At 35.9% G+C, this 24,575-nt stretch overlaps 1 protein-coding gene across 1 annotated transcript in view; it reads right to left on the bottom strand.

The window, feature by feature from the left end:
• Positions 1-1,580: 1,580 nt before the first annotated feature.
• Positions 1,581-24,575, bottom strand: part of SLC44A5 (solute carrier family 44 member 5) — a 200,424-nt gene continuing 177,429 nt past the window's right edge. The window contains exons 17-22 of the mRNA XM_008690825.1: positions 12,278-12,381; positions 11,162-11,235; positions 10,478-10,548; positions 10,271-10,359; positions 8,889-8,973; positions 1,581-3,178 (exon numbers count right to left, since the gene is read on the bottom strand). Of these exons, the coding sequence (XP_008689047.1) occupies positions 3,072-3,178; positions 8,889-8,973; positions 10,271-10,359; positions 10,478-10,548; positions 11,162-11,235; positions 12,278-12,381 (530 nt within the window). The 3' untranslated portion in view covers positions 1,581-3,071. The remainder of the gene's footprint in view (positions 3,179-8,888; positions 8,974-10,270; positions 10,360-10,477; positions 10,549-11,161; positions 11,236-12,277; positions 12,382-24,575) is intronic.

Here is a 24,575-nt window from a genome sequence, read left to right as displayed (position 1 = left end):
GTTTTAGCTACCTTTTATTCTTAGAAAGCTGTGGAGAAGTTGGTTAATTTGACCTGATAAATTTAAGAGGGTCCATGACCTTGACATTATCCTGATGTCCAAGACTTGTATAATGTGGTACTCAATTTTCATGAGTGAATCAATCACGTTTGTTTTAATGGGGGATAACTTTGTTTTCTGGGAGATGACAGACTCACTAAGGGCCAGAAGTAACTCAGGTCCTGAGAGACGTCTTCAATATCCATGTTAGTTCTAGTAGAAAAAACATGATATATGGAAAGTTACTTTGGAAAAGTAAATTATTCCTGCTATATTGGTAAGCTATTTCATCTGTGATTTATTGAATTGTAGTCTTATAATCGTATAGCTATATTTTAAAAACAAATATTTAAGGATAATATTTGCAAGAAACTGGGAAAAAAACGTCAAGACACCGTTTCATATACTATCGTCTGCAATAATAATTTTAGTTCAATTTTGTCCCATCTTATGCCAACAAAGACTAATTTATAAAGCATGTTCCCCAGTCCAGAACCAGATAATACTGGAGATAATTGTTGTGCCTGGTTAGAGTTTAAGAGCAATTTCCTGAGGCACCACTTGTAAAAGTGAAAGAACATACATTGGAATGAGTGCTGTTCAGCTGTACAGTAAAAGAAGAATACTGAATTGTTACACAGAGCCTGTTTTCCAATATTCAAATAATAACCGCATTATGCCTGGTGATTCCCCAGAACCTTTAATAGTGTAATTTTAGTGTATGGATTCACAAACTTTTTAAATTTTGTAGGCAACACAGAAAAATCTAATCATAGTCCAGTTTCAAACACTTTAGAAATAGGATTAGTGCTTTATCATCTAAAAGTAAGAGTTACTAAAATCTAAAGCAGAATTTAGATTTCTTCTGGAAACCAAACTATATTTTTATTTTAAATAAGAATCATTAATTGTATTAACATCCAATTAGATTTGGAACATTTTAAAAGAACACTGAAAACTGCAAGAATATTGTTTTATGTTTTCATTGAAAGAAATCTATTAAATTTTAAAGAAAAATTTAGATTTAACATAATTCAATTAAAAAACAGATTCTTACACATTTGTTAAGGAAGAGCTCAATGTAAGAAAACTTTTAGCTTAAGATAAGCCAGTGATAGTGTTCACATTTTTCAAAGGTTCTCTAAATTCATTCTTGACTTTAAAATAATGAGATTTGCTTCTTCCAATGTTGGTAAAACCAAATGAGGGACTGAGCAAACCTTTGGTAAATTAAAACAAAAACCAACTAATTTGGGTTTTAAAAATCCATCTCTTATCCATTTAGTTTTGACTTATTTACTTCATATAAATTATCAGTTAAAATTATCAGTTTCAGTTATTTGACAATGTGCAGCTAGAGAAAAATGGAAATTTTTTAAGAGATATATCTAGATATTAAAAAAAAAAAAACACCTTAGTTGATACAGAGAAGATTCTGTCAGCTTATGGTAGGTTTTAAAAACTAAAGCTTTTCTCCTTTTCTAGCTTAAAGAAATAAAAAGACAGTTTTTTTTATCTAAATCTTTATTAGAAGAAAAAAAACCAGATTTAAAATGATGAGTAACAACAAATTCATTAAATATTAAACATTTTAGTTATCAAAGATATTTAGACAATATGTTCCTAATATTTCTGCACAGCAGAAGCAGATTGATTATAGAGCTCAGACTATCATGTGCTCATGTGAGTTTGTTTTTGGCATAAAAGAATATCTAAAGTCACATTTAAACCAATGTGATCATGATTCTCAAAGCTTTCACAAATTATCCTATCTGACTGACATTCCCTAGGGGTGAATATTCTCACACTGAACAACAAACTGAATTCATTTTCTTTAAAGTTAGTAGTACTAGCAAAATTACTTAAAATTGAATTAGAAATTATGTTCCTCTTTATATTAGCACAATAGAAGTTAACATTATAAATAAACTGATTTCATATCAAAAGTTAAAAAATGAAATACATACAACACTTCTCGATGATCATAAACAATCATTTAAAACAGAAAGATTCAGTACATGACACCTGTGAGCACCCTTTCCAGGGGTAAATTTTCCCTTTGTAATTTCTCAAAGTGTCCCTTTCCAAACTGTAAAACACTGAGAAATGTAGTCTTATACCTATTTTCAAAGATCTACTATAGAAAAGATTAGATTTTTAAACTTCTTCCATTTAGTAAAAAAAATTAACAAGCATCCTTTCACTTTTTTTTTCTTGCGTGTAGTACACATTCATGAATGTCCACTAGGCGCAAGGGAAATTGTTTATGCTGCAAAATGTACTCTCTACAGTGAGGATATCAAACATACTGAAATGACAAGTGGTTTCCAACCAGTGAGCTAAGAGGAAAACAAATTCTTGAAGACTTGTTTCAATCACTAAACATTGCAGGTTTTTTTGTTTTTTTTGTTTTTTAAACAAGGTTTGTAAACTTGCCCACAAAAGCTGGGTAGTATTAAACAGCCAGTAAGGCACTTTGTCAGAGAGGACTAAGTAGTAAAGGCTGGATGATTGGCAATTTGTTTAATAGGAAACATTCTATACTTAGAACAAAATCTGGAGCAGGCAGTCCTTTTACCAATTTACTGTCAAACAGGAGTGGGGAAAACTTTAAAATTTTCTATTTCACTTTGTTGACCAATTTTCCCTGCAGAAGTCTTTTAGTTGTAATTTAAAAAATATATTAGGAGCTATCGATTTAAATAACGTTTCATTTTTCAATGTAATATTTAAAAGAATATGACCATATTCACTAGTGTTTTCAAAGCATCCTAGCCACTATATTTGAAAATGAATTCCAAAACAAAAGATCCTTAGTATAAAAATGTACCATGTTATTAACAATTCCCTTGCGACTTCTGATGGCTTCACATATTACAGTATAAGCTTTGGTATTAAACATGCAAATAAAAGCCAACAAGGTGGTGAATACAGTGTTCCGAACACAAAGCACTTTTGAAACTTGTGTTGTGCGGACACAGCAGATGAAGATTAGGTAACACACCGCTGCAGGATGACCACAGTTTGTACTTCTAATGCTTCTTAGTTTGCATACTTGGCTCGTTCAGAATCTTCAGCAGAGACTGACTCATGTAATAGGGCCTTTCAGCAGAGCCATCGTTTCTTTCTACATCTTCCACTAGGAGGAAGAACGGCACAGAGTAAATATCAAAGCAAAACTGTAAGAGAAGTAACGTCGCCATCTGCTGCACACTTGCTTTACAGCAGTTCAAAACTTTTTTTTTTTTTTCTTTTTTAAAGAGCATAGTTTGGCATTATTGTAAACATACCTATGAGAAAACAAGCAGCCCTTGTCAATACGTTAGTAGAGTATTATCTCATTCTGTGTACCAGGTCATATTCTGCCAATAGTGCATGCCTCTCAGATGCATGATTGAGGAAATAACTTTTACCTTCTTTCGGATAGCAAACTTACTAAAAACAAAACAAAACACAACCTCATCGGGTGTTTCCAAATTCACCTTTAAATTCCTGAAAAGTAGTATATACTCAATTCACTTTCTAAATTATTGTATTTGTTCAAAATTGCTTTTGTTTTGCCAATTTAGTTAGCATCGTTTTAAAAAATAAGATTTGTAAAATTTCAAAGTATTTCGAAGCCTTAAACTGCAAGTTTTGAGAAAGACTGTTTTGTAGTTACTTTAATCGCTTTGTAAGATAATAGCGTCTATTTTTTTCCCTCAAAAACAATGCTCATTTTTACTCTCTTCTACACAAAGAAGTAACGAGTGGGAAAAACTTTTTCTGACTAGAACTAAGTCCATAATATAGTTAAAACTTCTATACTTAGAGATTCTTCCTTTAAGTACTAAGGAAGTTATTTAAAAACACTGAACCAAATAGCATTTCTTTTCCTATGATTTTGTACCTGTGGGTTAGATCCTTAAAATCTAGCCAGCTATAGAATATGCCTCCATATAGTTCAGTGAACACTTTTCCTCTAGTGAATTTTTTGGTCTGATCACCGGTATAATGTTAAACACGTAATACATGGGCCCCTTTTAGTCTAAGAATCTAAAATACAGAAGAAGTTATGATTATTAGAAGTCTCCAAATTAATCTTTGTCTTAATTTTCTGACTCCTGGAACAGCCAAGAATATAAGAATATAGGCAACCAGTTTCTTGCATGTTGATTTATATTTTATTCAAGTGATTTTCCAACTTTTATGTATCAGAATCAACTAGAGAACTTTATAATAATTCACAAGCTGCCCCACACCCAAATACAACATATCAGAATCTCTTAGGGAAGGGGACAGGTGTCTATTAGAAGTTCTCAGAGTGATTCTGATGCCTACAAAAAAAAAAATTAGAACTGTGTTGTTTCATCAGTATGTATCATCATCCAACTACTCCTGGAGGGGATGTACTCCCTATCATTTTTTAACACTTAAGAGAGAGGTAACTGGGACACCTGGGGGCTCAGATGGCTAAGCCTTTCACTCTTGATTTTGGCTCAGGTCATGATCTCAGGGTTGTGAGATCCAGCCCTGTATTGGGCTCTGCGTTGGGTGTGGAACCTGTTTAAGATTCTTTTCCTCTCCCCCTTTCCTGCTGCTTGCATGTGCAAATGCACACTTGCTCTCTCTCTCTCAAAAAAAAAAAAAAAAAAAGAAAAGAAAGAAAGAAAAAAAAAGAGAGGTAACTATTTACTAGCTCTTGGTTTTGACCTCTGTATTGTTGGATAATAATAACCATCCAGAAAGATACATTATCACTCTTCTCTGAATTATACTTCAAGGAGAATGAGAGTGAAGAAGGCCTTTTGCCACGAGGTGAAGCCAAGTGACGCTTTTGACTATAACAATCTCAAGAAAATAAGCCAAGAACAAGACGGTGGCCATTATAAAAACCACTATTTTGTAGAATGAAGTCAAACAAGCTCTATAATCTAGAAAAACAGGTATGCTTGTGAAAGACAGAATCACTCTTCTGAAATAAATCCATTCCAATTTTCTGTATGGTGGGAATAGGAAAATAGGAATTTGTCTCTGAGTTAGAGACAAAAGGCATGAGTTATGTAGCCATTTCAGTTTTGTTCAGAATATTTTCACAGTGGCTAGAGGTTCGTATTATTGGAAATCATATCCCAAAACTCAGATTCAACTTTACTATGAATATAATTTCACTAAAACAAAGTGGGCTATGAGGTTCCCCAGTAATTTTTACCTAGCAGTGTTCTCCATGGAACTTGTATAACATTAACATCTCTGTTTGTTATGGTCTCGAATCACATACTGAAACAAAGGATACTTCCTAAGGAAACATTTATACAAGCTTAATCACAGTTGAGAAAGCTGTCCACTAGCTGGAGCAGCTGTGTAGCCATAGCACCATATTTACAAATGTAGTACCATATGCTGGTTAACTATAGCAATCTTTCTTATGGCTAATTGACTATACATTTATAGTACTTTCAAAAATTGCCTGAATATCCTTTACAAATATACATTTATAAAAAGAAAGGCGATCAAAGTGCTGCAATAGGGAACAGCACTCTGAGTTATAAAAGTCTCATTTAAAACACTTTTGGCTATAGGCTTTAAAAATATGTTTGCCGTTTACACCTTGCTCTTCAGCTGGGACCGCAGTCTATAAAGTATCCTAGTTTACAGAGGCTACTGGTACCCCAGGTGGTACCAGGTTCTGGCTTTTTAGGAATAAGCACAGAAATTTCACATTACTCAAAAGCATCATTTTCAAGTTACAAATGATCTAATTTACAAAAGTTCTATTTAAAAATGAATGTCACTGTTTGAGCTTTTCTACTCTTTCTGCTTCTGGGAAACTAGTTGCATCCTGTTCAGAGTTCCGTGCAGGGTAGGGGCTATGAAGTAGGGTTTTTCTGTGGATCCATCATTTCTTTCCAGATCTTCACCTGTATATGCAGCAGCCAAAGCAGGCAAAAGCAGCACGCGGCAGCAGAATTAAATGTATTTTTATAAATTGGAGAGTCAAACAGGGAAAAATCAGAGAAATTAGTGTTAGAAAGTCAAATATAAGACAGTTAGTACCGTTAAATTGCTGATGCTGGACAAAGTAAGAAACTTCAAACTCTGCCAGGAGGCACTGAAACTTCCTAAATCCCACCAATGCCCAAAGAGGTTTATTTTGATAGTTTAAAGGTTAATAAGGTCTGTCATGTCCTTTCAAAACTATGATCTCTAAATCTGTGACTCTTCATTTCAGAAAGGTAAAACACCACATCTTCTGAGATGAAGCCGAATAAAAAGTCTGTGATAAATGTAGAACAATAATTTAATTTCAGAGTTCAGAGTCCACACCCATAACATTACAGATGAGAAAACGGAGACCCAGGTATGTGAAATGATTCTCCTGAAGTCAAAAGCTCTGGGGCAATCAGAATGAGGTGAGGACACAGCCTCTTGACATGTCATTCGGCTCTTGTCCTACTTAACTATAAGGCATCCTGGCTTAATCTCCTCAGGTTGCATTAGAAAACTAGTGGCAGTGTTTTCTGACTTCATGTAATACGTGCAGTTACCTTCCTGCTTTGCCTCGGCTAATAAGAAAATGGTGGAGTGTTCACTGTGCACACACCTCTCGGGTGATACGGGGAAAGCACCAGAACGATGCTGAGGAGCAAGAAGCTGGCACAGAATTAAGCTTCCTAAAGATAGAATTCACAGCAGATAATATCTTTCAATAAGCATTCAAGTACAACTGAACTCTGTGTTTTCACTAGCGTATTAAAAAAGATTTTGTTATTCATAGCCTTTATTATGACAAAGGTAAGAAATATTATATAAAAACATAGGAATCATAGATTTATGGAATACATCTAAATTATTTTTCATACTTTTTTGGGAATGGTTGGATTATTGATTTAGATTTTTACATTAGCCCTCACAGTGACCTTCCTCAGACAAAAAGCTAAGGAGAGAATATGCTGGACACTGAACATTTTTGTTCTTTCTTCCTTAACCATATTTCTATATCATATATAGTATATCTATACTGTTATTACCCTTGAAGCATTATTAGGAAGCCTGGTATGGATCACATTAATAATCATCTGCAACACTACTTTTTTCTCATACTGGGACCAGAATTCTCATTGCCTTGTAATATTAAAAATATGCCATGTTTCTATAAATGCAGTGTTTGCAAATGGTTTGCATTTTTAAAAACATCAGTTGTCTGGCAGCCAAGAGAATAGGTATAAAAAGATATACATATGTATGTATAAAGGTATAGTTCCACACAATCAGAATTTGGCTTACAGCACCATTTAAGAAGAATGTTTTCTGAAGTAAGATGTTGCGCATAGTAAAAGTTGGGGAGGGAGGAGAAATATAATTTGGTATCCCTTGTTCTTTATTCTCAAAGACAAGAGTCTCCAGAAGGAAACTACTCATGTTCTACACACAATGTATTGAATAAAGCTGGAATTACACCTGGTTTTCAAGAAGTTGGCAATTATTAATATAAGAGGGTAGAAAACATTTCTTACTGCTCAAATTTAAAATCCACTGTCAATTTAAAAATCCATAAGATTTTCCTGAAGCTTCTGAAGACTGGAAGCTAGTAGCTTCCATGCATTTCCTGAGATACACCTTGAGAAACATTTTCAGTTATAAGAATGGGGAAGATCCTAAAGGGGCCTCCCACTATTGCTATGATTAGCGTCTGAGATGAAAAAAGAGATCTTTGAATATTTGAGACCTCTGTTTCAGGCACTATCATATTTCTATGCACCTTCCTCCATCTCCAACATGAGCTGAAGTTTGTTCATGTGGCATTTTGTGGATGGCTTTTCCTAATAAACCACTGACAGTGGCATTAGAAGGTAATTAAACATTTCTGTTCCATTTATAGCCAGAGAGAGAGCTAACTCATACGCACAGTTCTCCTGATTTCTGAATTGTCCAGTTATTGAAAATAATTTTTAAATGTTAAGAAAAAAAAAGTCAAACCACTTTCTAGTTTGTTTCCTTGAATATGTCTCCTGACCCCAGTGTAAAGTTGGTGCTGTGAGTTATGCCAAAAAATAAACTGTTAATTTTATACAAGTGGATCACTCAGTAATGCCCTGTCATAGAATGTTTTCTCTGCTTCTCTTAAGAGCAATGTACCAGAGAAATAATCTCTTGGAGGGTACAGCTGGAAGGCTAACAATTTGTTCTTTCATCTGCTGAGCCTACTTTCTCTAGACTGAAGGTAAGGGCCAGGTCAAGCTCCTAGGGCACTAGCTTCTCCAAGGCTTTTAAGATGAGCTACTAATAGAAAACCTATCCATTAGGAGTTACACATGCCACATAGAGGCACAGCAAATAAGTCAGTGATGGAAGCTCTTAAGAAGTATTTTAACTCTACACATCACAATTGATGGAGCTGTTTCCTAGACATTCTCCTCAATGAATCTAGTGTGAATTGGCCCTATGTGTCTGAAACCATTGCCAGCTTGGCTTTATCAGAACTATAAAGGCTCTCCTCAAAGAGTTCCTGAAGTCCAGTCTCAAAGCCCAGTTTCGTCCTCAGTTCTGTTAATGATTAGATTCTGTGTGCTTTATTATTAAAATTTGAAAATACTAAGAAATGAAAAAATAGTTTCATGCTAACACCATGCCAGGGAGCCTGACGGTCATTTCAGTAGCTGACTCTCCTGTGTTTTGCAAACTCCATTCTCTCAGCTGTTAAGGTTTAAAGAGCATCTACTAAACATGAGTCTCTTTCCTAATAAACACTATTTGGCAGTTGCAGCCAGGCCATAGCAAATCCACAAGCCAGCTAAGGACATGGGTCTTAACCTTCTTATCTTTTAGTTACTCTCCAAATGGGGAAAACACATATACTGAAAACTTACAGAAGCAGATGAAAATTGTATCAATGCACATTGCATAGACGCTGAAGAACCCATGTGCAACTAGGTAAGATCCAATAATGACTGTCTGTAAATGAGTAAAGAACAAAAGAAAATGTCATTAACTTGTCCAGAAGAACAATAATGCAGCTTTAAATGAAAGTCATGATGAGAAACGTACCCTTAGAAAAGATTTCAATATAGAGACCAAAAAAATCCAGTGATAACACTTTTGGGTGCTTTGTACTGGGATTTAAATGTATTATATTACCTGCCAATTTTCTTACCACTATCCCCAATGCATACCAAAAATATCCCAGATTTAGGATTCTATACACTGAGGCAGGAAAGCACGGGAGTTAACATCACACACTGCCTAGGCTTGAGTCACATGTTAGGCACTCACTCAACACGTTACTTAATCTCACTGTGCCTCCTGCCTCCTATAAAAAATTACTGGTGGGCAAGAGGAGAATGTGAATAATAATAGTATTTATCACATATGGATTGAATGAGTTAATTAAATCCTATAGATACTGCAGGGCTCCTACCAGGTCCTCTCCAGCTGCTACATCTATCCTCCCCTTGTTGGGAATGTAGGCTGCTGGTGACTGAGCGGCTTCCCTCACTAGGAATCGCCCTTGTCGCAGGGAACCGCCTCCCCCAAGGATGCACTCCCATCCAGGGGGCAACCCCTGGCCAACGGCTGCCTGATGCAGCATACAGAGGCCTAATTCTGCCTTCAGAACTTCCTGTCAATATGTCTGAGGCCTCCACTATAACTGCAGCTTTTTCCTTTGCCCATGCCTGCCCTCCTCACTTCCTTGTTACAAGGGTATCTCAGGAGAACTATTCTAATAAACCTTCTGCATGCAATCCTGTCTCAGAGGTTGTTTCTAAGGAATCCAATCTAAAGCAGAATAAGGCTTGGCACAAAGTAGGACCAATGATGTTAGCTATTATTATTTTCTTATTCCTTTTATTTTATTCTCTGATAAATCAGTCAATATTACCCAGTTGCTATGAATGAATTGTGTCCTTTCAAAATGCATTTGTTGAAACCTAATCCCCAATGTGATGAATCTGGAGGTGAGGTTCAGGGGAGGTAATTAGGTCATGAGGGTGGAGCCCTCATGAATGGGATTAGTGCCCTTAAAGGAGGAGACAGGAGAGATGATGAGCTCTCTCCACCAAGTTAGGATACAGTGAGAAGGGGTCCCTTTGAAAACCAGGAAGAGAGCTCTCACCAGGAACTGAATCTGTGGGCACCTTGCTCTTGGACTTCTCAGCCTTCAGAACTGTGAGGAATAAATTCTTGTTTAAGCCACCCAATCTATGATATTTTTGTTATAGTAGGCTGAACTGACCAAGACACCAACTCTTACCAGCAAAGGTATCCAGTAGTAATTTAAAGATGTTGGTCCTTCTATCATTGTTGGCAATCTGTGTGTGAAGAGTAGGAAGGCCAGCACACCTACGTTGGAAAGACAGAACATGTGTATTATGTATTTACAAAGGAATATAGTTTTTTTGTAGCAAAGAAGTTTTTCCAAGTACCTTCTAAACTTATTATGTTTATTATTATTACTTACCTATACATCCAGCAACTAGAATTTTCCCCAGGATTAGTACAAAGTCTGTAACTTTATCCATAACTGCAACTCTGAGAATCAGAAAAAAGTAAGTATAATTTTGTGTTTAAATTACATTTGTCACTTGAAATTTATGAAAGTAAATAATTCATGAGCTCATTATGATGTGTCTTCCCTGGAAATTTTATTTGGCCTTTGTTAAATGCAGGAAATGAAGGTAGACCCCAGGAATGAAGTTCTGATTTATTTCTGATGAAGTGAACAGAAGATGGCATTGTGGGGCTATCAGGCTCTATTAGTTATGTCAGCCTCTGTTTCAAAGTTTAAGACACCCTGAATTTTGAGGAGGTTTCATTTCTTCCCTGCTTTTGCTCACTCAGACTCTGTCAATTTGTGGAGGGGGGAAATGGTAAGAGACATGCTGTTTGTGTGGAGAATTTCTTGAGCAGAAGGGATAATTAAAATCAATAAAATGCCAGTGAGTGTGAAGATGTAGACAGATGATGGAAGCAACATTCTAAGATATAAAAAGACATGGTGTGAGAGAGAAGATTTAAATCTATCCAATTGAAAGATAATATTCATGTCTGATAAGGCTACCATCAATTTAAATCACAACATGTGAAGTATGTGGTGCTCAAGGTTCACCAAATTGTCTTTTGCAAATTCAACCTGATTACTTACTTTAAAACATTTCTCATCAGCAGATTGAAAGCATCTCTTGCTGACCTGCAGAAGTTTTTGCCATATATTGCAATCTGAGGGAAAGAGTTGTTAATATTCTGGAGTCAGTAACATACCCTAACAAGACCAATAGACAATCCAATGACAGGAAAATGAATTAATTCTCTTATCACCCAAACAGCTATTGTCATTCCTCTTTCCATCATTTGGGTATGTGGGAGACCCGGGAACTGTATATTCTCAACTCTGCACAGCTGTCAGGGGCGTTGACAATAAGGTGTGCTTCAGATGCTATATGCCTGTAAACTCCGTGGGAATTCACACAGAGGGAGATCTTTTTCTCAAATCCCAGGATATGGCTTCTGTCTTTGAAGTGTTTTGGTTAGGGTCTGTTGTGAATGGGATAAATGTTGCAGCATTCACATTAAAAATCATTCTCAGGAAACCAGCACCTTTCAATACATTGATTTGCTGATTAAAAGGCTCAGTATGGTATTCTCATTGGAGGTAAATTAATGACTATTTAAATCTTCATGACTATTTGAATCACCCCTGCAGACTCTGTGTCATGGTGAAAACAAGCAAGTATCTTAAGGCTGTAGTTACTAAATTTTAGAAGAGTTATGTTTTTAGAACCCCTACTTTAAAAAAATCTCCATATTCCCCATAGGAAATAAGTAACACATTCAGTTAGGCCTTGTCAATTCCCACACATTTCAACATAAGATTTATAAAAAGAAACAGACCATTCCCTAGAAATATGTAAATCCCAGAAAGATATTTTTCTCACAGAGTGAAATGTAGACTAACCTCTCCTTCTACCAAACTATATCAAAGACACACAAAATCTTTTCAATCTAGCATATTTAAAAATTTCTAAGGTAAATAATATTTTCCCTCTTTAAAAAGATATTAACAGTAATAATGAAGTACAGTTAAGATATTATCTCAACCAGGAAAGCATAGCCCTGAATCATGCATGGGATTCACAAATCCTTATATCAACATGGTGATAAATTCAAATGCATGATGTAAAAATTGTTAGAGATGGAAATGGACACATGGGGTTTGGGTTTGCAAAGAAGAAATTTAGTAAATAAAAAATAATCTACTTACCATAACATAGGCATTTCTGTTAAAAAACTTTACCATTTTTTCCACACACCAGAAACAGCATTTCAGGCAGCATTGTAGAAATTTAGAAATGTTGTTCTGGGCCTCTATGAAAATGAAATATTCAAATCTATTAGTGATTTGTAACTAAACTCTATGATAAAAAAATAGATCTTTTTTTTTAGTTTTGGTAAAATATACAGTTACCGTTTTAACCATTTTAAGTGTACAATTCAATTATGTACAATACTGTACAATTCAATTCATTAAGTGCATTCACAGTGTTGTGCAACCATCATCACTATCCATTTCTAGAACTTTTCATCATCTCAAATAGAAACTCTGTACCTATTAAACAATAACTTCTCATTCTCCTCTTCCCCAAGCCCATGGTAACTTTTATTGTAGTTTGTATGAATATGCCTCTTCTGGACACCTCCTTTAAGTGAAATGATACAATATTAATCCTTTTGTGTCTTGTGTATTTCACTTAACAAAGTTTTCAAGTTTCATCATCTCATTCCTTTTTAGAACTGAAAAACATTCCATCATGCATATATAAATATATATATATATCACATTTTGATGATCCTTTTATCTGTTCATGGAAATTGGGGTTATTCAATCTTTTAGCTACAATGAATAATGCTAATGTGAATACTTGAAAGTATCTGAGTCCCTGTTTTCAATTCTTTTGAGTATATATCTATAGAAGTGAAATTGCTGGATCATATGGCAATCCTATTTTTAATTTTCTGAAGAATCACCATAATGTTCTCCATAATGGCTATACCACTTTACATTCCCACCAACAATACACAGAGGTTCCCAGTTTATCCTCATCCTACAGATACTTGTTATTTTTCATTTTTTAAAGTAGTAGCCATTATAATGGATGTGAAATGGTAACCTTATTACAATTTTGATTTGAATTTCCTTAATGAATACTACTGCGTATCTTTCCATGTGCTTATTCACCATTTGTGTATCTTCTTTGGAGCAATGTATATGCCAGTCCTTTGTAGAAGGGACCAAGGTGGTGACATAGGAGGCCCCTGAACTTCCCCCCTTCCACAGATGCACCTAAAGTACTGCTACAAATGGAACAATTTCCTCTGTGAAAAAAACAGAAACTAGCTGAGTGACTCCTACCACATCAGGCAACTAAAAAAATAACCACAGTGAAATGGGTAGGAAAGGATGAGACAAACATATTGTAAACCTCATTTCTGGCACAGAACCATACTATAAGGAAGATAGCCTCAACTCTCAGCCTCTTTCTGAGAAGTAAAGCATTTGTACAGTACATATAGGATTCCAGCTTTTAAGGCTCCCACCCAAGGGACAGGACCCCAAAATCCGTACCTCTGAAAGCCGGTGGAGTTTATAACCACAAGTCCTACAGCACTACAGAAAACAAAGCTAGTTCTTTACATGCTAGCACTCACTGTGGCTGTCCTCCCCAGGGCTTAGCACAGAGAAAACAGGGGAAAAATGTCCATTTTCCAGTCTTTTCCTGGAAGGGTCTGGACTACATAACAACCCACTGCCTAAGGGTCTGGCTTATAATTTGTAGGTGCTAGCTGCAATCCTTCATGGAATTGTCCAGGGGAGCTAGTGGGCACTTCTACTACTTTCTCCCTCTAGCTAACTCCAATTATATAATTAGGCCACAAACATCTGTTTGGAAGATTTTAAACATACCTACTGCCCTAGTTTTTGCAGCTGTTGCCCAAGGGATGATCCACACCTTCCCCAGCTCTGACAGCTAATGGGTTGTACTGAAAAGTCCCATGGGACTATAATGAACAAATAAGCAGTTTATAAATGGTTCAGGGGCACCCTCCTACAATCCCAGTATAGATGTACACCCTGGCTCAGTTCAGAAGGAATAGGCAAGAATACCCACTTTCCAGTTTCTCTGTGAAGAGGCTTAACTACATATTTTCCCACCTGCTGGCTGAGGGTCTGGCTTCTAATCAGCTTGCATATAGGTTCTGACTGTGATCCTTCTCTTTGGAACACTGGTAGGTCTTGACACATTGTGGACCATTAAGAATAACTGGTGGCTAGGACAATCACAAATACTTGAGAGACCAGAAGCTTGAGCTGGGCTGATTGATGAAATTCATCTCCTGTATGAGATCAGTCTGTCAACACCGGGAGAAGTGACTGTTTTATCTAATACAACGAATCCACCATAGAGAGTCAAGAAAAAATGGAGAAAGAGGGGAATATGTTCCAAACAAAAAACCAAGATAAATCTCCAGAAACTGATATTTCAGAAGTAAGTGGTCTACTGGATAGAGTTTGAAATAATGGCCATAAAGATGTTCATCAAGGTCAGGGGAACAATGCATGAACATTGAGAATTTTAACAAAGGGACAGAAAATATAAAAAAGCATTAAACAGAATTCATAGAACCAAAGAATATGGTAACAGACTTAGAGAATTCAATAGAGAGTTTTAATAGCAGACCAGATCAAGCAGAGGAAGGGATCAACAAACTCAAAGACAGAGCAGTGGAATTCATCCAATTAGAGAAGCAAAAGGGAAAAAGAATGGAAAGAGTGATGGATTTACTGGACACCATCAAGCAGACCAAAATGGAGATCCCAGAAGGAGAAGAGAGAAAGAGAGAAAAGGACAGAAAGCTTACTCGAAGAAATAATGGCTAAAGACTTTCCTAATCTAGAGAAACAAATGGACATTCAGATCCAGAAAGTCTAAAGAATCCCAAAAAAGATGAATCTAAAGAGAACCACGCTGAAACACATACAATTAAATTTTCAAAAGTTGAAAAGCAGTTAAAGGTAGCAGGAGAAAAGTGACTTTTAACTTTTTCAGGGTAAAAAAAAAAGTCACAGAAAAGTGACTTTTTCAGCAGAAATTTTATAGGCCAGAATAGAGTGTAATGATATATTCAAAGTGATGAAAGAAAAAAATTGCCAAGCAAGAAACTCTATGGGGCAAAGCTGTCCTTAAAAATTGAAGGATAAAGTTTTCCAGACAAATAAAAGCTGAAGAATTCATCCTCACTAGACAGACTTACAAGAAATGTTAAAGAGAGTTTTTTAAGCTGAAACAAAAGGATGCTAATTGGTAACATGAAAATACGTGGAAGTATAAAATTCACTGGTAAAAGGTAAATATATAGTTAAATTCAGAATACTCTAAAAATAATGGTAGCAGGTAAATCACAATTCTAGTATAAAGATTAAAATATAAAGTGTTAAAGATAACTATAATGACAATAAGTTGTTAATGGATACACAATGTAAAAAGATGTAAATTGTGTCATCAAAAATGTAGCATAAATGTGGGGAAGTGTAAAAATGTAGAGCTTTTGTACACATTTGAAATTAAGTTACCAGCTTAAAATAGATTGATATAACTGTAAGATATTTTGTGTAAGATATAAAACAGCCAGAAAACAATTAACAAAGTGGCAATACTAAGTCCATAAGTGTAATATAAATGAACTAAATTCTCCAATCAAAAGACACAGAGTGGCTGAGTGTATTAGAAAAGAAGCAGCAGCAGCAGCTCTCAACTATAAGCTATCTATAAGTCTCACTTTACCTGTAAAAACACATATAGAATGAAAGTGAAGGTTTGGAAAAAGATTTTTCATGCAAATGGAAACCAAAGTGGGAATAGTTATACTTATATCAGACAAGATAGACTTTAAGCCAAAAACTGTAACATTAAGGTCATTATACTGTGATAAAGGGGTCTATTCATCAAAAGAATATAAAAATTGTAAATATTTATGTACCCAACATTGGAACACCTAAATATACAAAGCAAATATAAACAGATATGAAGGGAGAAATATACAGCAATATAATAGTAGAGGATTTCAATACCCCACTTTCAACAATAGATCATCCAGATAGAAGATCAAAACGAAGTACTGGACTTAAACTATACAGTGACCAGACAGATTGGACATTTACAATACAGTCCTTCCAAACATAGCAGAATACACATTCTTCTCAAGCGCATATGGAACACTGTCCAGGATAGATCATATGCTAGATCACAAAACAGTTCTTAATAAATGTAAGAAGACTGAAATCATATCAAGCATCTTTTACAACCACAATGGTATGAAACTAGACATCAATTACAGGAAGAAAATTGGAAAATTCACTAGTGTGTGGAAATTATACATCATGCTATTGAACAACCAATGAGCCAAAGAGGAAATCAAAAAGGAAATCAAAGAGTATCTTGAGACAAAACTCAACACAACATGCCAACATATGGAATGCAGCAAAGTAGTTCTAAGAAGGAAGTTCATATCAATGAAGATCTATATTAAGAAAAACAAAAGATATCAATCTGACTTTACACCTTAAGGAAGTAGAAAAAGAAGAACAAACTAAGCACAAAATTAGTGGAAGGAAAGATATGGCAAAACTCAGAGTGGAAGTGAAAGAAACAGAGATTAAGAAGACCACAGGAAACATCAGTGGAACTAACAGTTTTTTTTTTTTGAAAAGATAAACAAAATTAATAAACCTTTAGCTAGACTAAGGAGCAAAGAAATAAATACAGAAATGAAAGAGAAGATATTACAATCAATACCTCAGAAATACAAAGGATCATAAGAAACTACTATGAACAACTGTACACAAATTAGATAACCTAGAATAAATGGATAAATTCCTACAGACATACAACCTACCAAGACTGAATTATGCTGAAATAGAAAATCTGTAAAGATCAATTACTAGTAAGGATTTTGAATCAATAATCAAAAACTTCCCAACAAACAAAAGGCTACAACCAGATGGCTTTACTGGTAAATCCTATCAAACATTTAAAGAATTAATACCAATCCTTCTCAAACTCTTCTAAAAAACAGAGGAGGAGAAACATTTCCAAATTCATTTTACAAGGCGAGCATCACCCTGATAACCAAAGCAAGAAAAGGACACTACACAAAGAGAAAATTATAGGCCAATATCCCTAATGAACATAAATGCAAAAATCCTCAACAAAGTATTAGCAAACTGAATTCAGCAGTACAGTAAAAGGATCATACACCAAGATCAAGTGTATTTATCCAAGAGATGCAAGGATGGTTCAATATACGCAAATTAATAAATAGGATGTACCACATTAACAAAATGAAGGATCAAAATCATGGTCATCTTGGTAGATGCAGAAAATTTACTTGACAAAATTCAACCTCCTTTCATGATAAAAAAATCTCTCAATAAATTGATTATAGAATGCCTTAACATAATAAAAGCCACATATGACAAGGCCACAACTAACATGATACTCACTGGTAAAAAGCTGAAAGCTTTTCCTCTAAAATCAGGAATAAGACAAGGATGTCAACTCCTGCCATTTTTATTCAACATAGTACTAGAAGTCCTAGTCGGAGCAATTAGGCAAGAAAAACAAAATAAAAGGGATTAAAACTGGAAAAGAAGAAGTAAAATTGTCTTCGCAGATCACGATATTATTTATAGAAAACCCTACAGTGCACCAAAAACAAAACAAACAAACAAAAAACTCCAACCTATTAGAACTAATAAATGAATTCAGTGAAGTTGCAGGAAAGAAAATCAATGTACAAACTCAGCTGCATTTCTGTATATTAACTAACTAATGAAAAGAGAAATTAAGAAAACAATCCCATTTACAATTGCATCAAAAACAAGAAAATACCTAGAAAGAAAATTAACTAAGGTGGGGAATTACTTGTGCATTGAAAACTGTAAGCCATTGATAAAATAAAGACAAGTAAATGAAAAATATCCTATGATCATGGTTTGGAAAAATTAATATTGTTAAATGTCCATAATACCCAAAGCAATTTACAAAATCAATGTAATTCCTATCAAAATTCCAATGGTATTTTTCACAGAAATAGAAAAAACAGCCCTAAAATTTGTTTGGAACCACAAAAGACTCTGAATAGCCAAAGCAATTGTGAAAAGAATAAAGCTGAAGGCATTACATTTCCTGATTTCAAACTATTACAAAGCATGGTAATCAAAATACTATAGCATTGGGAAAGAAAAGACACATAGATGAATGGAACAGAATAGAGAACCCAGAAATACACCCATGTATATATGGTCAATTAATTTTCAAAAAAGAAGTCAAGAATATACAATGGAGAAAGGTTAGTCTCTTGAATTCAATGGTTCTGGGGAAACAATGCCCACATGCAAATGCATAAAATTGGACTCTTACATCACACAAAACAATTCAAAATGGATTAAATATTTGAATGGAGACCTGAAACCATAAAACTCCTAGAAGAAAACACAGGGGCAAGCTCTTTGACATTCTTCTTGGCAATGATTATTTGGAACTGATGCCAAAAGCAAGGGCAATAAAAGCAAAAATAAACAAGTGAGACTGCATCAAATTAAAAAGCTTCTGCACAGCAAAGGAAACCATCAACAAAATGAAAAGGCAACCTATGGAATGGGAGAAGATATTTGCAAGCAATGTATGTGATGATGAGTTAATATCCAAAATGTACAAGGAACTCATAGAATTCAATAGGAACAACACCAATAACCCAGTTAAAAAAATGGGTAAAGGACCTGAAAAGACATTTTTCCAAAGAAGACATACAGATGGCCAATAAGTACACGAAATTGTGCTCAACATTACTACTCATCAGAGAAATGCAAATCAAAACCACAATGAGGTAGAGGATAGGATGTCTATTATCCAAAGACAAAAGATAAGGATGTGCAGGTGAAGATGTGGAGAAAAGGGAACTCTTGTATACTGTTGGTGAGAATGTAAATTGGTGCGTTCACTATGGAAAACAGTATGGAAATTCCTCAAAAATTTAAAAATAGAACTACCATATGATCCAGAAATTCCACTTTTGCATATATTTCCAAAGAAAATGAAATCACTATCTCAAACAGATATCTGTACTCCTATGTTCACTGCAGCATCATTTACGATATCAAATGTATGAAAACGTGTCATTCAATGGAACAATGGGTAAAGAAAATGTGGTATAGATACACAATGGAACATTATTCAACTTTTAAAAAGAAGGAAATACTGCTTTTGCAACAACACAGATGAACTTGAAGAGCATGATACTAAGCAAAATAAGCCAGATAGAGAAAGACAAATACACATGATATCACTTACATGCAGCATTTTAAAAAATATTGAACTCATAGAAAGAGCAGAATGGTGGTCACTACAGTCTGGGGGAGGGTAGGGGAAATAGGAGAGGCTTGTAAAATGGTATCCATTTTAAGTATAAGATGAGTAAGGTCTTTTGATCCAATGTGTAACGGTGATTATAGTGATAATACTACATTGTATAATTTAAATTTGCTTATAGAGAACTTAAGCTATTCTCATAGAAGGAAGGAAGGGAGGGAAAGAAAGAAAAGAGGAAAAGAGAAATATATGAGGTAATGGACATGTTTATTACCTTGAATGGGGGACTCCTTTCACAATGTATGTGTATATCAAAAAACATGTTGTACACTTGAAATATATTACAGTTTTGTCAATTATACCTCAATAAAGCTGAAAAATTTTTCCATAATTTAAAAAATCCTTTGTTCATGTTGAATCATATTGTTTATTGTTGAGTTGTGGAGGCTCTTTTTTAAATTTAAATTCAATTATCCAACATATAGTACTTCATTGGTTTGGTTTTTTTTTTTTTTTACCATAAAATGTTGTGCTATTTTTTTATTATAATATTTTTTATTATGTTGCAGTGCTCAGTGATTCATTAGTTGTGTATAATACCTAGTGTTCACAACATGTGCCCTCCTTAATACCCATCACCCGGTTACCCCATTCCCCCCACCTTCTGTAACCCTCAGCTTGTTTCCTGGAGTCCAGAGTGTCTCATGTTTTGTCTCCCTCTCTGATTTCTTCCCATTCAGTTTTCCTTCCCTTCCCCTGTGATTTTCTCTGGTATTTCTTATATTCCACCTATGAGTGAAACCATACGATAATTGTCTTTCTCTGACTGACTCACCTGACTCAGCATAATACCCTGGAGTTCTGTTCATGTCGATGTAAATGGTAGGTATTCATCCTGATGGCTGAGTAATATTCCATTGTATATATGAACCACATCATCTTTATCAATTCATCTATTGAAGGGCATCTGGGCTCCACCCACCGTTTGGCTATTGTGGACATTGCTTCTATGAACATTGGGGTGCAGGTACCCCTTCTTTTCACTACATCTGTATCTTTAGAGTAAATACCCAGTAGAGCAGCTGCCAGGTTGTAGAGTAGCTCTATTTTTAACTTCTTGAGGAACCTTCATACTGTTTTCCAGAGTGGCTGCACCAGCTTGCATTCCCAACAGTGTAAGAGGGTTACCCTTTCTCTGCATCCTCAGCAACATTTGTTGTTTCCTGTCTTGTTAATTTTAGCCATCCTAACTGGTATAAGGTGGTATCTCATTATGGTTTTGATTTGTACTTCCCTGATGACAAGTGATGTGGAGCATTTTCTCATTTATCTGCCAGCCATCCATTGGAGAAGTGTCTGTTCAAGTCTTCTGCCCATTTCTTGACTAAATTATTTGCTTTTTGGGTGTTGAGTTTGATAAATTCTTTATAGATCTTGGATACCAGTCCTTTATCTAATATGTCATTTGCAAATATCTTCTCCCATTCTGTAGGTTGCCTTTTAGCATTGTTAACTGTTTCCTTTGCTATGCAGAAGCTTTTTATCTTGATGAAGTCCCAAAAGTTCATTTTTGCCTTTGTTTCCCTTGCCTTTGGAGAGGTGTTTTGCAAGAAGTTGCTGCAGCCAAGGTTGAAGAACTTACTGCCTATGTTCTCCTCTAGGATTTTGATGGATTCCTATCTCAAATTTAGGTCTTTCATCCATTTTGAGTTTACCTTGTGTATGGTGTAAGAGAATAGTCGTTTCATTCTTTTGCATGTGGCTGTCCAATTTTCCCAACACCATTTATTGAAGAGACTGTCTTTTTCACATTGGATATTCTTTCCCAATTTGCCAAAGATTAGTTGACCATAGAGTTGAGGGTCCGTTTCTGGGCTCTCTACTCTGTTCCAATAATCTATGTGTCTGTTTTTGTGCCAGTACCATGCTGTCTTGATCACAGCTTTGTAATATAGCTTGATGTCCAGGATTGTGATGCCACTAGCTTTGGTTTTCTTTTCCAAGATTGCTTTGGCTATTTGGGGTCTTTGTGGTTCCATACAAATTTTAGGATTGGTTGTTCCAGCTCTTTGAAAAATGTTGATGGTATTTTGATAGGGATTGCACTGAATCTGTAGATTGCTCTGGGCAGCATAGACATTTTAATAATGTTTATTCTTCCAATCCATGAGCATAGAATGTTTTTCCATTTCTTTGTGTCTTCCTCAATTTCTTTCATAAGTGTTCTGTAGTTTTTAGAGTACAGATCCTTTACCTCTTTGGTTAGGTTTATCTCTTTATCTCTCCTTCCATTCTGAATGACAGCCTTGCTGGAAAAAGAATTCTTGGTTGCATGTTCTTCTCATTTAGTACCCTGAATATATAGTGCCAGCCCTTTCTGGCCTGCCAGGTTTCTGTGGATAGGCCTGATGTTAATCTGATGTTCCTTTCTCTGTAGATAAGGAACCCCCTTGTCTCAAGCTGGTCTCAGGATTCTCTCTTTTTCTCTAAAATCTGCAAGCTTCACTATTATATGTCAGGGTGTTTATCTATTTTTATTGATTTTGGGAGGGATCCTCTCTGCCTCTTGGACATGAACACTTGTTTCTTTCCTCAGATCAGGGAGGTCTCAGCTATGATTTGCTCAAATATATTTCTGGCTCGCTCTCTCTCTCTTCCCCCTCAGGCACACCAATAATTCTGACATTTGTTCATTTCAAAGCATCATTAATTCTTGAGTTGTCTTTCTCAGACTACTCTTTCTCTGTTCCTTTCTATAAGCCTGCCTTCTAGATCACTTACTCTCTCTTCTGCCTCATTCACCCTAGCTGTTAGAGCATCCAACTTAGACTGCATCTCAGTTATAGCATTTTTAAGTTTGGCCTGATTAGACCTCACTTCTACACTTAGAGATTCTCTATTGTCTTTTATGCTTTTTTTCTAGCCTGATTATTAACTTTATAATTGCTGTGTGTTAGAAGACACTACCTCCCAAAACTGCAAAGAAAGGAAAACTTATCTATATACAAAAATAAAATTGAATAGTGAAAAAAAGGACTAAAATGAAGCATATATCTATTAAATGTATATGTAAAAACTAAGTTAAAAAGCAATTTAAAAACATAAGTTGGTTAAATAAACTAGTTGAAATGGGGAAAAGGTAAAAAAAAACAAAAAAAAAGAAGAAGAAGAAGAAATGGAAAATTTTAGACTGAAAGATAACCAAATCGTGAGAATAAACCTCAAGCTCAATATACTATTTTCCCCTGGTGCTGGAATTTTAGTCCTGTGGGATCGGTGAACCTAGTTTGCACCTGTTCTTCCAGATTATTTTCTAGGGGAGGGGCCTGCTGTGCTGCTTCTCAGGTCTTTGCCTGGTTGGAGTTGCACCTCCCCTTGCCAGAGGGCTGGGCTCAGTAGAAGCTGGTCCTCTGTGTGGCTTTTGTTCCCTGGAGGCTTTCTGCACCTCTTTAGAGGATCAAAATAAAAATGGCCGTACCAATTCCCAGCCCCAGAGCTGAAAGATCGCAGTCCCCCCTCTTCAATAAACCCTCTGGGTCAAATAGTCTTCACTTTTGTTTGTGCCAGTCTCCACAGTCTCCTCCAGTGCGGGGGCCCACTGTAATCCTTCAGTGGGTGGCCAAGGGACCTGTGTCGCTGCCTCTGTGTGCCCAGGGACTGAGAGTGGTTGTGGGCTCGTGCGCATACCATGCTCCACTGCTCTCGGGACTGCTGGGTGTTACCTTAGTGTCCTTTCCAGGGCCACTGCCCTGAGAGCTATTGCTCAGTCGTGGGCGCACCCTTTCGCCTTTCCTGGGGTATGGCAAATGGCCGTGTGTTCCAATCCTTTTCAGGGTGCTCAGGCAGAGCGGTCACCCGACCAGCTCAGCTCATGGTTTATGGCAACATGGGCTGAGAGTCCCTTCTGGGCTCACCGACCATAATAAATTTCCCCGCTCCACTGCTTGGGCACCCCCATTCTTTCTGTGTCTCCTGGGATCCTGAGACCACAATGACCCACCCAGAATTCTGCTCTTTCCATCCCCTGTACCCCTTTAAGAAGGGGATGTCTCTCACTGGGGCAGATTTCTAAGGGTTCCAATCTTGCGCTCCAGTGTTATATCTCATTTTCCAGTAGCTAGCTTATGGAAGCTCCCTCCCCCTCCGTTTATCTTCCGACATCTCCCCACAGATTCACGTCTCTGCACCTCCTACCTTGCAAAAAAAAAAAACCCAGTTCCTTTTCTACTTGTAGAGTTCCAGATATATTTTCTTACATCTCAGGCTGAATTCATGGGTGTTCAGAATGGTTTGATAGACATTCAGCTAAATTCAAGGGACCAGATGAAATAAGGTCCCCTATTTTTCTACCATCTTGCCACCGTGGAAGCTCTTTATATATTCTGAATATTAGTTGCTTATCTGGTAGATGACTTGCAAATATTTTTTCCTATTCTATGGGTTGTCTTTTCAGTCTCTTAGTAGTGTCCTTTGATGCACAAACTTTGTGTGTGTGTGTGTGTGTATGAAGTCTATTTAATCTTTTTTCTTTTGTTATCCGTGCTAAGAAATCTTCATCAAATACAACATCCATGAAGATTTCCTCTTTTGCTTTCTTCTAAGAGTTTTACTTTTATTTTAGCTTTTAAGTATTTGATCCATTTTGAATTAATTTTTCTTTATTGTGTAAGGGTCCAATTTCATTCTTTTGCAGGTAGATATTCATTTTTCTAGTAATGTTAGTTGAAAAAACTGTCCTTTCCCCATTGAATGGCCTTATATGTGAGGGTTAATTTTGGGGCGTCTATTCTAGTCCAGGTCTACGTGTCTGTCCTTACGCTAGCACCACACTGTTTTGATTACTGTAGCTTTATATTAAGTTTTAAAATCAGGTAACTGGGAATGTTCAACTTAGTTGTTCTGTTTGAAGACTGTTTTGGCAATTAATAATAAAATGCATTCAAAATAGAGTTTGTCAACTATATGTGTTATGTGTAAAGATTTATGCTGATGACACCCATTTATATTTTAAGCCTGTCTCATCCTGAGCTTCAGACTTAAACTGCCAGACGTCTCCACCATGCTTCTCAATATTAATACGCCAAAAACATGGTTTTTCATCTCTTCTTTGAAATTTGCTTCCGCCGGTTTCTA

Source organism: Ursus maritimus, unplaced genomic scaffold, assembly GCF_017311325.1.
Source record: "Ursus maritimus isolate PB19 unplaced genomic scaffold, ASM1731132v1 scaffold_12, whole genome shotgun sequence".
Lineage (NCBI taxonomy): Eukaryota > Metazoa > Chordata > Mammalia > Carnivora > Ursidae > Ursus > Ursus maritimus.
This window is presented reverse-complemented; position numbering and strand designations above follow the sequence as displayed.